The sequence below is a fragment of the Cyphellophora attinorum genome, assembly GCF_001299255.1.
Source record: "Cyphellophora attinorum strain CBS 131958 chromosome Unknown Contig19, whole genome shotgun sequence".
NCBI lineage: Eukaryota > Fungi > Ascomycota > Eurotiomycetes > Chaetothyriales > Cyphellophoraceae > Cyphellophora > Cyphellophora attinorum.
In genome coordinates this window covers 509,970-522,741 of record NW_017253247.1, presented here as the reverse complement: position 1 = coordinate 522,741, position 12,772 = coordinate 509,970, and the positions used below count along the sequence as shown (strand labels likewise).

Below are 12,772 nucleotides of genomic sequence, written 5' to 3'. Positions count from 1 at the left end.
CCCGTCGGGGAGCGATGCATATCGCGAGGCGTCGACTCTTCGACGCCGAACGCTAGATATGTCATCTTACCAGTATGATGGGTGCCGCGTCATTTCTAGAGGGCGGTCTTCCAACTCAATCCGCACGACTGTCGGTCCGTCTCAACAGGCTTGAAGACATTCTGTTGACGAAGGAAGGAGCTCAGAACTGTCCGCTCAGTCCTTTCTGATACTTGTCGGAGTGTCAAGCTCAAGTAGAGGCGACCGAAGATGTGGAAGCCGTCTAGGTACTTAGGTAGTCATGAGATGACAAAATATACTCTACTCTCAGAAGCGTCAAGCAACACCGCGGAGACACGTTGAAGCAATTACAGTACGCCCACGGCTCAAGATCGGCAAGGCCTGATCCTGGCTACGGAAGAGTTAACCGGCGCATCTCGATCGCAATTCACGACCAAGATTTCAGGAACGCGGCTCCCAAAAACAAGAAGGCGGGCGGTGCTGGGCGGAAGCACCAAGCAGTCATGATTAGTGGTTCTCGGCACTCTCCAGGCGTGGCTGGTCATCCAATAGGCGCTGGATTTGCCTCACGCTGCGACTTCTTGTCTTATCGCGATCTCAAGCTTGATGGCGCCTACAATGCTCAAGACCAAGCAGGTTTCCCGTTTGCTTGTATTCCCTCCTCAATACAGTACTTGAGCATTTCTCGCCATGCTCGATACCATCAGAATAGCATTACCATTTTCCCGTTGACAGAGCCCGCCCTGCACTCTAAAGTGACCTGACGCACGCAATGCCTCTCTCCGATTTCCTGGCGTGGACTGCGCCGACATCCTTTCGATTAAGAGAAGCAGCATCATCGCTAGTCGGACGAGATCAGGTCGTCCTGATGAATGACAACGTCAACAGTCTCAACGATCACTCGGGCCACCCAGACTTTGGACATCTGACGCTGCTGGTCTTTTCCGCTGTCCTCGAAGTGGTCTGTGTCAGTCTGCCTGGCTACATCATCGCCCGAAGTGGCATGTTCGATGCTGAAGCACAGAAATTCCTGGCCAACCTCAACGTCAACGTGTTTACGCCATGTCTGGTCTTCACAAAGCTGGCGTCACAGCTATCAGCCGACAAACTCGCCGACCTTGCCATTATCCCCGTCATATTCGCCGTACAAACGATCGTATCCTACGTGTGCGCGATCGTGATGGGCAAGATGCTGAGATTCAAGAAGCGACAACAGAATTTCCTGATCGCTATGGGCGTCTTTGGCAATTCAAACTCTCTTCCCATATCATTGGTTATATCACTATCGAAAACGTTGAAAGGTCTACATTGGGACAAGATTCCGGGTGACAATGATGATGAGGTTGCAGCAAGAGGCATTCTGTACCTACTTATCTTCCAACAGCTGGGTCAACTGGTTCGATGGAGCTGGGGCTACAACGTATTGCTAGCGCCGCCAGAAGCATACACTGAAGCAGAAGGTGGCACGAAAGACAGTGTCGAGGCGGGCTTCAGGGATGAGGATGGTACCGATGATGAACACCGGCGTCTGCTCGCGGATGATCGCGATAGTGTTGACAGTGACGACCTCACACAGACATCATCCCCGACTCTGGTTTCGAACGGTGTGAAGACGCCGACCACGCCTTATACCAAGTCCGGTCTCACTTCTCGCAACGTGTCGAACTCTCAGCTGGCTGACAATGCTGATGTGAGTGCTACTCCGGCAAACGGCAACATCGCTCCGACTGGTTATGGAGAGACTTCTTATGAACCATTCGAATCTAAGCGCTACGATGAGGAGGCCTCTGGCTTGAAAGGGTCTTTCAACTTCGTTCGGAACCTGATCAGAGGCGCCACACTCTCCGTCAAGAGATCGGTCTCGAGCAGCGCCTCGAAGGGCGCCACGAAAGCTTTCCGTGCACTACCGCTTCCTCTTCAGAAAGGCTTATCGACCGCCGGAAGAGGAATCATGCGTTTCCTGCGGGGACTTCGGGACTTCATGAATCCCCCACTCTACGCTATGGTCATTGCGATCATTGTGGCATCTATCCCTCCGTTGCAAGATGCCTTCTTTCACAAAGGCACATTCTTGCGAAATTCAGTCACTCGTGCAATCGAGCAGAGTGGTGGTGTGGCCGTGCCGCTCATTCTCGTCGTGCTTGGTGCCAACTTAGCCCGGAACACGCTACCCAAAGATCCTAGCAGTATCATTGCAGATCCCACAGTCGAGCGAAAGCTGCTTATCGCGTCAATGGTGTCACGCATGCTGATACCGACACTTGTCATGGCACCAATGATCGCACTTATGGCCAAGTACGTGCCTATAAGCATCGTCGACGACAAGATCTTCGTCATCGTGTGCTTCCTCCTCAGTGGTGCGCCCACTGCCCTGCAGCTGGCCCAGATCTGTCAAATCAACAATGTCTACATGCCGGTCATGGCAAAGATTTTGTTCCAGAGCTATGTTGTCTGGATTCTGCCATCGACCTTGCTGCTGGTAATGCTTGCATTGGAGACGGTGGAATGGGCGACACAGGGAACTTAGTGAGCTCTGGTTGTTGGTGTCTTTGCTGTCGCTTCGTGCTGGGCGTTGGGTTTATCAGGCCTGTACATAGGCAAGCTATTTGGCCAAGCGATGAGCGTGTGCTCCAATCTTGATATACACGCCCAAAACTTCTACAGCGACCTCCCCGGGGGGCAAATTGATGATCGATTGATTCCGTGATGTCACGCTTAAGTGAGGCTCCTTCGAAACTTCCTGGCTTGATCTGCAGATCGGTTCCAGCCCTCAGAGCCCGCCTTGACTCGAAGTCTGAGATTCAACGGACGCGCTGGAAACGCTCAAATTGTGCCTAGACAGCCTGGTAGGGACCTGGAGTCGATTGACCTGGTGATTGATCAGTGCAGCAGTTCAATGCGGACTGTTTAAAACATTTTTGCCCATTGATCTGATTCAAATGCTTTGCAATGACACTTCTCGTCTGCATGTATCTATAGTACTACATCATACTGACGTAGAGCTGGATGGGCATAGCTTGCCGCGGTGTGAACCCAGCCATCGCATTGATCTGGATACGACCATGGCAATACTCGCTCACTTCGGGTGCGCTGCAATATCTTTGACCTGTGCCAAGTTGCCGTCTCCAAGAGCTCGTATCTCATCCAGGACCTGAACTTGCCGTTCTCCTTGCTTAAGACCTAGGTAGTACCGATTGTCGAGGGCAAGAGCGTGACGGGAAAGGGTTTGTTGTACTTGGAAGTGAGTATGGCGTCTACTGACATTAGTCTCGGGGCTTTGTCGAGTGGCTCAAGTGACTGACCAACGATCTTGGAAAACCTCGGCATTGTCAAAACGAGAGGAGGCTCTGTTGTTCAAATATACATGTATGTGATCTAGATACATGTCCCATGTCGTGTGTCCGTAAGCTGCCTCCGCTCGGAGGGTGGAGCTGGGCACATCGGCTGTTTCATCATCGCAAACCTTGCGTGGACATCGACACCAGATCGACTAACCGCCCTTTCTCTAGTCAGTCGAGTCAGTGTTCTTTACCATTACAAGATGATCGATTGGCACTATCGTAGACCGGATGACAGGCGTGCTGACTTGGAGAACCGGAGCAAGGCTAAACTGCGGGCATAAATTTACTGCCTCCGCATTTACTGACAATTTTATAGACTTACAAGCCGCGGAGCCTCATGTAGGACCAGAGACTTCGTGATACCATGAGATGAAGGGGAGCCGCTCTCAGAAGCACGGTCGGCAGCGCCGCCAGTCGACGCAGCGACCCAAGGTCCTTAAGCGCAAACGAGATGAAGAAGATCTCCAAAGTCTCAGTCGCCGAGTAGACGAACTCGAGGCACATCCTGCCACACCACCTACTCTGTTCTCCGAGCTGCCTCTGTCCGCAGCGACGCAGGATGGTCTGTCAAAGGCACATTTCAAGGCTTTGACCACAATCCAGGCACGTGCGATTCCTGCAGCGCTCAAGGGAGGTGATATACTAGGCGCGGCCAAGACAGGATCGGGCAAGACTCTGGCCTTCCTCATCCCAGTCCTCGAAAACCTGTACCGCAAACGATGGACCGAGTTCGACGGCCTAGGCGCACTGATACTGTCGCCAACGCGCGAACTAGCTATCCAGATCTTCGATGTCCTCCGCAAGGTGGGCTGCAACCACTCATTTTCCGCCGGGCTGGTCATCGGAGGAAAATCACTACAAGAAGAACAAGAGCGGCTCGGACGGATGAACATCCTCGTTGCCACGCCCGGCCGTATGCAGCAGCACCTCGACCAAACGGCAGAGCTGGACGTGGGCAACCTCCAGATGCTCGTCCTCGACGAAGCAGACCGCATCATGGACATGGGCTTCTCGCACACCCTCGACGCCATCATCGAGCACCTCCCCCAACAAGACCGCCAAACCCTCCTCTTCAGCGCCACCCAAACCAAGCGCGTCTCCGACCTCGCCCGTCTCAGCCTCACCGAGCCTCTCTTCGTCTCCGTCCACGATACCGCCGACTCCGCCACACCGTCCCAACTCCAACAGAACTACATCGTGACACCTTTGGCCAACAAACTCGACACGCTCTGGTCCTTTCTCCGCGCCAACGTCAAGAAGAAAATCCTCGTCTTCCTCTCCTCGGGCAAACAAGTCCGCTTCGTCTATGAAGCCTTTCGGCATCTCCAACCGGGGCTAACTATCCTCCACCTGCACGGCCGCCAGAAACAGACTGCGCGCGTGGACATCACGAAGCGCTTTAGCAATAGTCGGTACGCCTGCTTGTTCTCCACGGACGTCGCCGCTCGGGGCCTGGATTTCCCGTCCGTCGACTGGGTCGTCCAGGTTGATTGCCCAGAGGACACAGACACCTACATCCACCGCGTCGGGCGCACGGCGCGATTCGAGCATGAGGGCCGGGCAGTCATGTTCCTTGATCCGAGCGAAGAAGAGGGCATGATCGGCGCCCTGGAGAAGAAGAAAGTCGTGCTGGAGAAAATCAATGTCCGTCCGAGCAAGATGCAGAACACGATAAAGCACCAGTTGCAGAATATGTGCTTCAAGGATCCCGAGCTGAAATACCTCGGTCAGAAGGCGTTTGTGAGCTACGTACGAAGCGTGATTGTACAGAAAGACAAGGAGGTGTTTGATGTGAAAAAGTTGGACCTGGAGGCATACGCTGCAAGCCTAGGCCTGCCCGGAGCGCCGCGCGTCAAGTTCATCAAGGGCGAGGATGCGAACAAGCGGAAGAACATGCCGAGACAGCTGTTGAAGTTGCAGGAGGAGATCGATGGTGGGGACTCTGATGAGGATGAGGGTTTGAATGATGGCACGGCGAAGAAGGAGGTTCGCACAAAGTATGATCGAATGTTCGAGCGTCAGAACCAGGACGTGTTGGCGAATCATTACACGAAACTCATTCAGGACGATGAAGACAATAACGGCATTCATGGGAACCCTTCAATGCGCTCAAACACCGAGATCGAGTCCGAAGACGACGCCTTCCTCTCAGTCAAGCGCCGCTTCGCCGCTGGCGACAGTGCCCTCAACCAAAACGACGAGGACGACGAAGAGGAAGACGGCGATGAAGCCAGACCAAAGACCATCACTCTCGGCCCGCACCCAACAGACTCCCTCACAATCGACTCGAACCGCCGCTCCAAACTCCTCAAGTCGAAGAAGGCGCTCTTGAAGTACAAAGGCGCTGGCGAGCACCTTCACTTCTCGTCAGATGAGGACACGCCGTACAAGAAGGAGTACTATGAGGACGAAGCGAAGTATGCGGCGCAAGGCAAGGAAGAGGCGGAAGCCGAGAGGAGAAGGTTTGTGGAGGCGGAGCGTGAGAGAGTCAGGCTGCTGGATGTGAGGGATAAGGAGGTTGCGAAGGCGAAGAAGCGGGAAAAGAGGGAGAAGCGGAAGGGGCGGGAGAGAGGTCAGCAGGGTGAGGATGATGGTGATGATGAACGCGGTGACCGGGGAGATGATGACGATGGCGTGCAGCTCGTAAACGACGGGGAGGTAGAGATTGTGCCGGATTGGAGTGATGGCGATTTTGAAGACTATGCCGTTGGAAATTCCGGTGGACCAGCAGTCGACAAGGAGGAAGGCGGCAAACCAAAGGAGAAGAAACGCAAGAAGAAGTGGTTCGAAGATCCTTCCAGCGGTGACGATGATGACGACAATGATACCCAAAAGAAGAACAAGAGCAAGAAGCGAAAACATGCAGCAACGGCTATGCAGGAGCCGCAAACACTCGAGGATCTAGAGGCTATGGCTTCGGGCCTGCTGGCTCGATAACTCATGAGGAGGCAGTGGCGACCACATAATTGCACCATGTAAAGTCGATAGAGCTGTGCGCTCCTATACCATTTTCTGCTCCATGGTGCTCGGTCTTACTTGTTGTGCCTCGCACAGCGATGTGAACTATTGCGAGCGAAAAGATCCGTCCCGTAGCGCCAGCCTTCATCCTCGAGGATCGGCGGACCCGGCCGCGGTAGCCCTAGTGAGCGATCTACAATTGGCACTTGAACAAGTTCTCCTTCCTGCTGTCCGTGAACGTGCAAGAGGGTCTCCGCAGACCGCATCTCCTCGACCGCGATGAGCCGCTGAATGAGATCGACCTGAAGCTCCGTGACGAGCAGATTCTCCTGCGCGGGGCACCTTCGCATCAACTTGACTGCTTGTCGGCAGATGCCAATGTCCCTGCACTGCCAGCCTACAAAGACAAGCGCTGGCATGACGCCCAGCTCTAGCATGAATGGTGTGACTGAGGCCCCGGATGGGGATGATTGTGATGAACCGTGTTTGAGTGCTTCTTCGGAATAGGAGAGTATGCTCATGTAGCTGTGCTGCTCTTCAGCGTCATTGTACATGTGGCCATGTAGGCTGCGGGACAGCCACAGGTATGCTACTCGCTCGTAGCAGCAGAGGACGCTGTACACTTCGGCGGCACCGTGATGCTGTCCGTTATCGATTGTTTCCATAAAGCTTTGGGTGCGCTCCGCCCATGACCGTAGCCAGTCAAGCATGTGATCTCGTTCCCTTTGCAGAAAGAGTCGCACGGCTTCAGAACCAGGTCTAGCGGCAGTCACACGCTGTATCCAGTTGAAGATCCTCACGAGAATAGCATAGAGGTCGTTGCGTACGTCGTCTAGAGACAAGATAGTTGTAGGGCCGGTTGGTACCAACGCATCCAGGATGGTGAAGGCCTCCTGACTGAGAGCATAGCCAAAAATGCCGAAGACAATCGTCTGACGACACAATGCTGGAATTACCAAATCCAGTACCCATATAGCAGGCTTGGAGGGAGACCCTTCTTGCACTTCCTTGTACCGAGCGACGAGTCTCAAACCCTTCTCAAGCAACGCTACCGTGCTTCCGATGTTCACCTGTTGGACTTCGACGCTCGTAAACAGCAGACATGTCAACAGCGCGGTTTCAATCTGCTTGAGCTCATCGTCTATGCTGATTCTTGTAAAGACACTTGATACCGCCTTAGCGTACCAATTTAGGCCTATGCGCTGCTTGTCAGTGTAGACAATACCTACTGGTGGAGGATGGTATGCATTGAGTAGCGGATGTTCAAACAGAGTACTGATGGCAAGTACTGCATTCTTAACAGCAGCATCCGTCATGCAGAGCTGTGGGAGCAGCTGCAGCCAGAAGGTCCTGCCCAGTACACCTCCAAGGGCAGGAGCGGCGCAATGAATGTAAAAGTCAAAGGCGCGAGTCTCCGCCGGTCTATCGAAACATTTATTCCATGTCGAAGGACCACTCACAGGGGCCAGAGTAGCGTTACTCGCAGAGAGTCTATTGGGGTAGGAACGGATGATAACGGTGCCAGTAGTAGGGCCATCACACTTGCGCCCTGTACTGGTGCATTTCTGACATGATGGCAGAGTCTCGTCGCACTTGACTCTTCTTATGCGGCATGTTGCACCTAGATACTGTTAGTACCAAGCAAGATTGCGTCTGAGGCACGGAGTGATTGTGAACCTACATCCGTGGGAGCGTGCTTGGCGCAACTTCATGGACGGAGATCCACGGAGTAACCATCTCTATCGCGCGCTTGGAAATGCGAGCATTGTCGATAGAAAGAAGACCGGACTGTGTTCAGCGACAGCGAAGTGGAGGCAGTATGATTAATGTGTGATTTCGTTAAGGGATGGTGCCGTCGTCGCCGAGAAATGAAGCCCTAATGAAGCCCCTAGCGAGTGGCCATGCGGGCCGCTGTGGGCCCTGTTCGCAGATTTCTCTCAGCGTTCATTGCTCAGTTCGTCTTTACTTCCTAATCGAGAGTCGCTGCCTCAATCACCCTTTTGCAGCGGTGAATCTTAGTGGCAGCTTGGGAATGCTTCGCTTGAGCTCCCTATAATCATTGCTATCGCCATGTCTCATAACATGGCACGGCGGGACTGTCGGTGCGCCGGGCGGGGCCTCACCGAACGACAGTCGTTATCTCATATATTGAGCTGTCGATCCTGTAAGGAAGATTATCCTTTCGTCCCAAGTCACCAAGTACTGCAGTGATACCGTTGTTCCGAAGAGACACTCATCCATATCTCCAAACATGGCAGCGGGCGAATTGGCTGTACCGCAAGAGGTCGTTGTGGTTCTCGCCATTCTGGTTTCGGGGTTCATCGTTGCTGCAGGATACGCAATCCACCGTACCGTGGCACCTCACATGTTCCGAGCAAACGAATGGACTCATCCTGGAGAAGAACAGCACGGCTATATGGTAGAGGTCAGGAAACGCAATTGGGTCTGAGCCGCTGGTTGAAGCCAGGATAGTCATCAAGAATTTCAGTCCAAGAACATCGAGCCAGAGATGGCGGACCAGGCTTTTGTCGTTGTCGCCGGCACACATTCAATCTGAAACAGCTATTCAAACACATTTTTGAGGTCAGCAGAGGCACAAGTTCGCCTTTGCATGGTCGAAGTCCGCAGTATACCGCTTTTGCGCCTGGCCATGGAGATCAGAACCCATTGAAGCGCCGTCGCAGACCAGGCTGGTGACGCACGAACATACCGCAAGTCTGAAGATGATCGCCTCCACCCACACACAGACCTGCGTCTATGGAATAGCACTCAAGTCGAACGCTGGAACGGTCCAGTTGGTGGAAGTTATTATCCGTCGCACACGGATTTGGAACGAGGTAGTGCGGCCTGAGGCCAGTGGCGGTCTGCCGGACGCAGCTATGGCTTGTAGCGAACGGTGTGGAGGGTCTGAGACTCGGTTCAGCGGCATCGATAGCTCGGAGGAGGCTCTAGCAGGGACGTCAGGGGAGCATGAGGCCGTTGCAGCCCTCTTGCACGAGCAGGCCATGTAGGATACTGGAAAGCAGTGATCACAAAGGAGCCGACCACGTCGGAAACAATGACAGTACATGACAAGACGTTAACACCACCTTCTGATGACATAGTTGATCTCTTCCAAGTGGATGTCGAAGCGTGTATTGTTATTTGCAGTTTGGATGTTGTTCCAAGCAGCAGGAACAGCACAAGTGATCAGGGCTTATGTGGGCAGGTGGCAGTGGTGTCAGAGGCGAGTGTGAATGACAATACCCGCTTGTGAGTGTCGTCCTTACCGTGTCTGCATTCTTTACAGATTGCCTCGATTGCCGACCGTAAAGATTGAGACTGACCACGAGATGGACGATGACGTTTCGCTGATACGAGGAGCGGCCGTTAATTCTGTCGTAGACGGGAGATCCTTTTCATATCGTGGGTAGATTGAGCGAACACGGCGCGTGTGGGCGCGTACGACAGCCACATTTGCCTACTGTGGACGACGTACATGAGATGAGCAGATACCGAGCAGGTAGTTAGGTACAGTAGAGCCGGCTTGTCGGCGCCAAGCAGATCTCGGAGACGATTTCCGCCGGCAGCATCTTTTTTTGGAGAGCCTCGAGAAAAGTACCAGCCTCAGGTCTATGCTATCATCAGATCATCAGTCCTGCAAGCAATACCTTCTCACATTCATTGCGTCTAGTTTTGGAGGGCTTGGTGATCGCGTACTGTAGCAAGTCATGTGCCTTTCGTTTCGATAATGCTCAGTCGAACCTTCCCTGCTCTCATCAGAGCGTCTACTCTTCGATCTCCTCAGCCGATTCTCCGCACTGCTCTGTTTTCTGCGCCGTCAAGAACGTATGCGAAGGTCGGCAAGCCGCGGCAGCCGCAGTTGCAGCCAGAATCATCACAGCCGCCTCGGAAGCCTGCGTATTCTTCGAAGCCTTCGGCAAGCGATGATGTTACTGCCAGCACCTCATTGAACGAGACTCAGCAGCCAGGAGAATCCACGAGCGGCAGTGAACCAGATCAGCCTCTACCAGATCTCACAAAGGGCATACCGTCCACACTAGCATACGAGCTGAATGAGGCGCAGCGCGCTCACTCTAAAGCGGACAAGGGCAGTCTGAACATCACCGAGGATCCTGCAGAACCATTACCGAGCGAGGAGGATGGCGGTCCACGGCGACCGAGAGTCGAATATGTGTCGTCCAGCGACCGGAAGAAGAACACCGCATTCAGGTACACCTACCTCTTCCTGGGTTTGGGCTTGGTCGGATACACTCTATACCTCGGTCGTAACTGGGAGACTGAGGAATTGAGAGAGAAGCACGCTGAAGGTGCGCCGAACGGGTGGAGCCCGGGCATGATCTTCACACGAGTGAGAGCGCGGATGGAGTCAACGAGGAGCTACTACAATGATCCCGTGACAACGAAGCTTCTTCCTGACGAGGAGAAGAATCCGGAGATGCGAATGCCATTCACCCTGGTCCTTTCTCTTGAAGATATGCTGGTACATCAAGAGTGGGATCGTGCGCACGGCTGGCGGATTGCGAAGAGACCTGGTGTCGACTACTTTCTGCGCTATCTCACACAATATTACGAGATTGTGCTTTTCACCAGCCAGCCATCCGCGATCGCGGACCAAGTACTCCGGAAGCTGGATCCTTACATGATGATCAGATGGCCGTTGTTCCGTGAAGCGACACTGTACAAAGATGGCCAATACATCAAGGTATGCTGACTGTACCTTTCCCCTTGTTACTATCACTAATATCGGCTCCAGGATCTGTCCTACCTGAATAGGGATCTCAAGAAGATTGTCATTATAGACACCAAAGCAGAACATGTGCAGAACCAGCCCGAGAATGCCATTATATTGCCAAAGTGGAACGGCGATCCCAAAGATCAGACTTTGATCCAAATGATCCCGTTCCTAGAATATCTTGCATCAATGGGATTCGATGATGCTCGAACCGTGTTGAAGTCATTTGAGGGCAAGCACGTCCCGACAGAGTTCGCGCGGAGAGAGAAGCTGCTGAGAGAAAAGTTTGAAGCCGATCGAAAGACCAAAACGAAGCCGAAGAAGTCGCTCGGCCTCGGGTCATTGTTGGGCAAGCAACAGTCTCCAGATGGCCTGGGTAGTACCGATGAAGCACTTGCAGAAGGCAAGATGATCTGGGACATTATTCGTGAACGGGGTCAACGTGGCTACCAGGAGCTTGACAAGAACATTCGCGAGGAAGGGCCAAAGTGGTTGGCCGCAAGAGAAGCTGAAGAGAAGGCGATGCAAGATGAGGCAATGAAGAATATGACGCGAGGAGGATTCATGTCGGGTTGGTTCGGTGGCAAGAAGCCTGGAGAAGAAGAAAAGAGGTGACCATGACCTGTGGTCGACCGACGGTGAATGTGTACTTTATCATGCTGGATGACCGAGCGTTGTCTCGCCAGCCACTGTGTAATTTCGACTTAGATACAGTTTGGATCATCGCCCGTTGCGAAGACGGCCCTTTTGAGCGACGACGACTGCGTCTGTGGACACGTAGAAAGATAATAATGAAGCTCATCTCAACGTACCCATGGCAGTTTTTGCGGTCGCATGCTCACCTCGCGATGCCTTATGTTTCCTTGATCGGTGGCTGAGTCACTCGTGCTCGCAGACTGTGCACTGGCTGGCAGCAGGGAATGGCTCGGTCTGGCCCTAAGAAATGTCAAGCAGCAGAAATCCAGAATCCTTCAACAGCGAGGCGGACGAGTTCCAGGTGATCAGCAAGAACAGGAGGTTTAGCAGGTTTAAGCGAGTCGACTAGAAGCCTAAGAGTTCTTTTTTTAGATCTCGAATGCCAGGCCATCTCCTTTGCTGATGATCTTTCTGCTCAATGCAACTCTGACGGCCAGAGCGCGTTTCGAAGAAGTCCAAACAGTACGGAGGATCTACAGCACCACTTCGTTTGCATGTTCTGGAAAGAGTTCGGTGCATTCCCGTAGCAGATCTCGACGGCCCTCAGGGAACATAGGCGGCAGTGATTACCAGCGAAAGACACAAGCTCTTGCCACAGCCCAATCTTCACACCCCGGGCTGCCCAAGCCACGCCCGTTCCGCCACTGAGGGAACGCGTTTCTTCGCTTTCGATTTCGACACCACATCAGACCCTGGTCCCTTCATCCACAGCTCAACACGGTTGCCATTCCTACTCAGTACCAGGACTGGTTTCATCACGTTTCACAGCAATTCATTGCTTCTGTGATAGCCTGCAGACTGGCTCTAGCCTGCTCGCAGCTACATGCCCCCGCATCTATCTCCATCGCAAACAATACGAAGCCCAACATAGGAGCGTATTTGTGCCGACAGTCAGACTGAGCGACAGCACTCTTGACGAGCGATGGCAATTGCCTTCGTCTCGTCGCAGACACTTTCTCAACCGCCTACAGATCTTCCAGCACCATCGAGATGACAGCGATCGCCACACCATTCAGGCTTCGCTTCACAGACGTAGGAGAGC

The 12,772-nt window shown here is 53.4% G+C and overlaps 4 protein-coding genes across 4 annotated transcripts; 3 read left to right on the top strand and 1 right to left on the bottom strand.

The window, feature by feature from the left end:
- Window positions 1-772: 772 nt before the first annotated feature.
- AB675_12174 (putative transporter) lies at window positions 773-2,527 on the top strand (the record flags this gene model as incomplete). The annotated part of the gene is made up of 1 exon (XM_018141081.1): window positions 773-2,527. The coding sequence occupies one exon, from the start codon at window positions 773-775 to the stop codon at window positions 2,525-2,527; it is 1,755 nt and encodes a 584-aa protein (XP_017998363.1).
- A 1,183-nt stretch (window positions 2,528-3,710) lies between these two features.
- On the top strand, window positions 3,711-6,278 carry AB675_12173 (ATP-dependent RNA helicase DBP4; the record flags this gene model as incomplete). Its single annotated transcript, XM_018141080.1, has 1 exon — window positions 3,711-6,278. The coding sequence occupies one exon, from the start codon at window positions 3,711-3,713 to the stop codon at window positions 6,276-6,278; it is 2,568 nt and encodes an 855-aa protein (XP_017998211.1).
- A 95-nt stretch (window positions 6,279-6,373) lies between these two features.
- AB675_12172 (uncharacterized protein) lies at window positions 6,374-7,615 on the bottom strand (the record flags this gene model as incomplete). Its single annotated transcript, XM_018141079.1, has 1 exon — window positions 6,374-7,615. The coding sequence occupies one exon, from the start codon at window positions 7,613-7,615 to the stop codon at window positions 6,374-6,376; it is 1,242 nt and encodes a 413-aa protein (XP_017998399.1).
- Window positions 7,616-10,029: 2,414 nt separating this feature from the next.
- Window positions 10,030-11,649, top strand: AB675_12171 (Mitochondrial import inner membrane translocase subunit tim50; the record flags this gene model as incomplete). Its single annotated transcript, XM_018141078.1, has 2 exons — window positions 10,030-11,004; window positions 11,056-11,649. 2 exons carry the CDS (start codon window positions 10,030-10,032, stop codon window positions 11,647-11,649), a joined length of 1,569 nt encoding a protein of 522 aa, XP_017998263.1.
- Window positions 11,650-12,772: the final 1,123 nt, after the last annotated feature.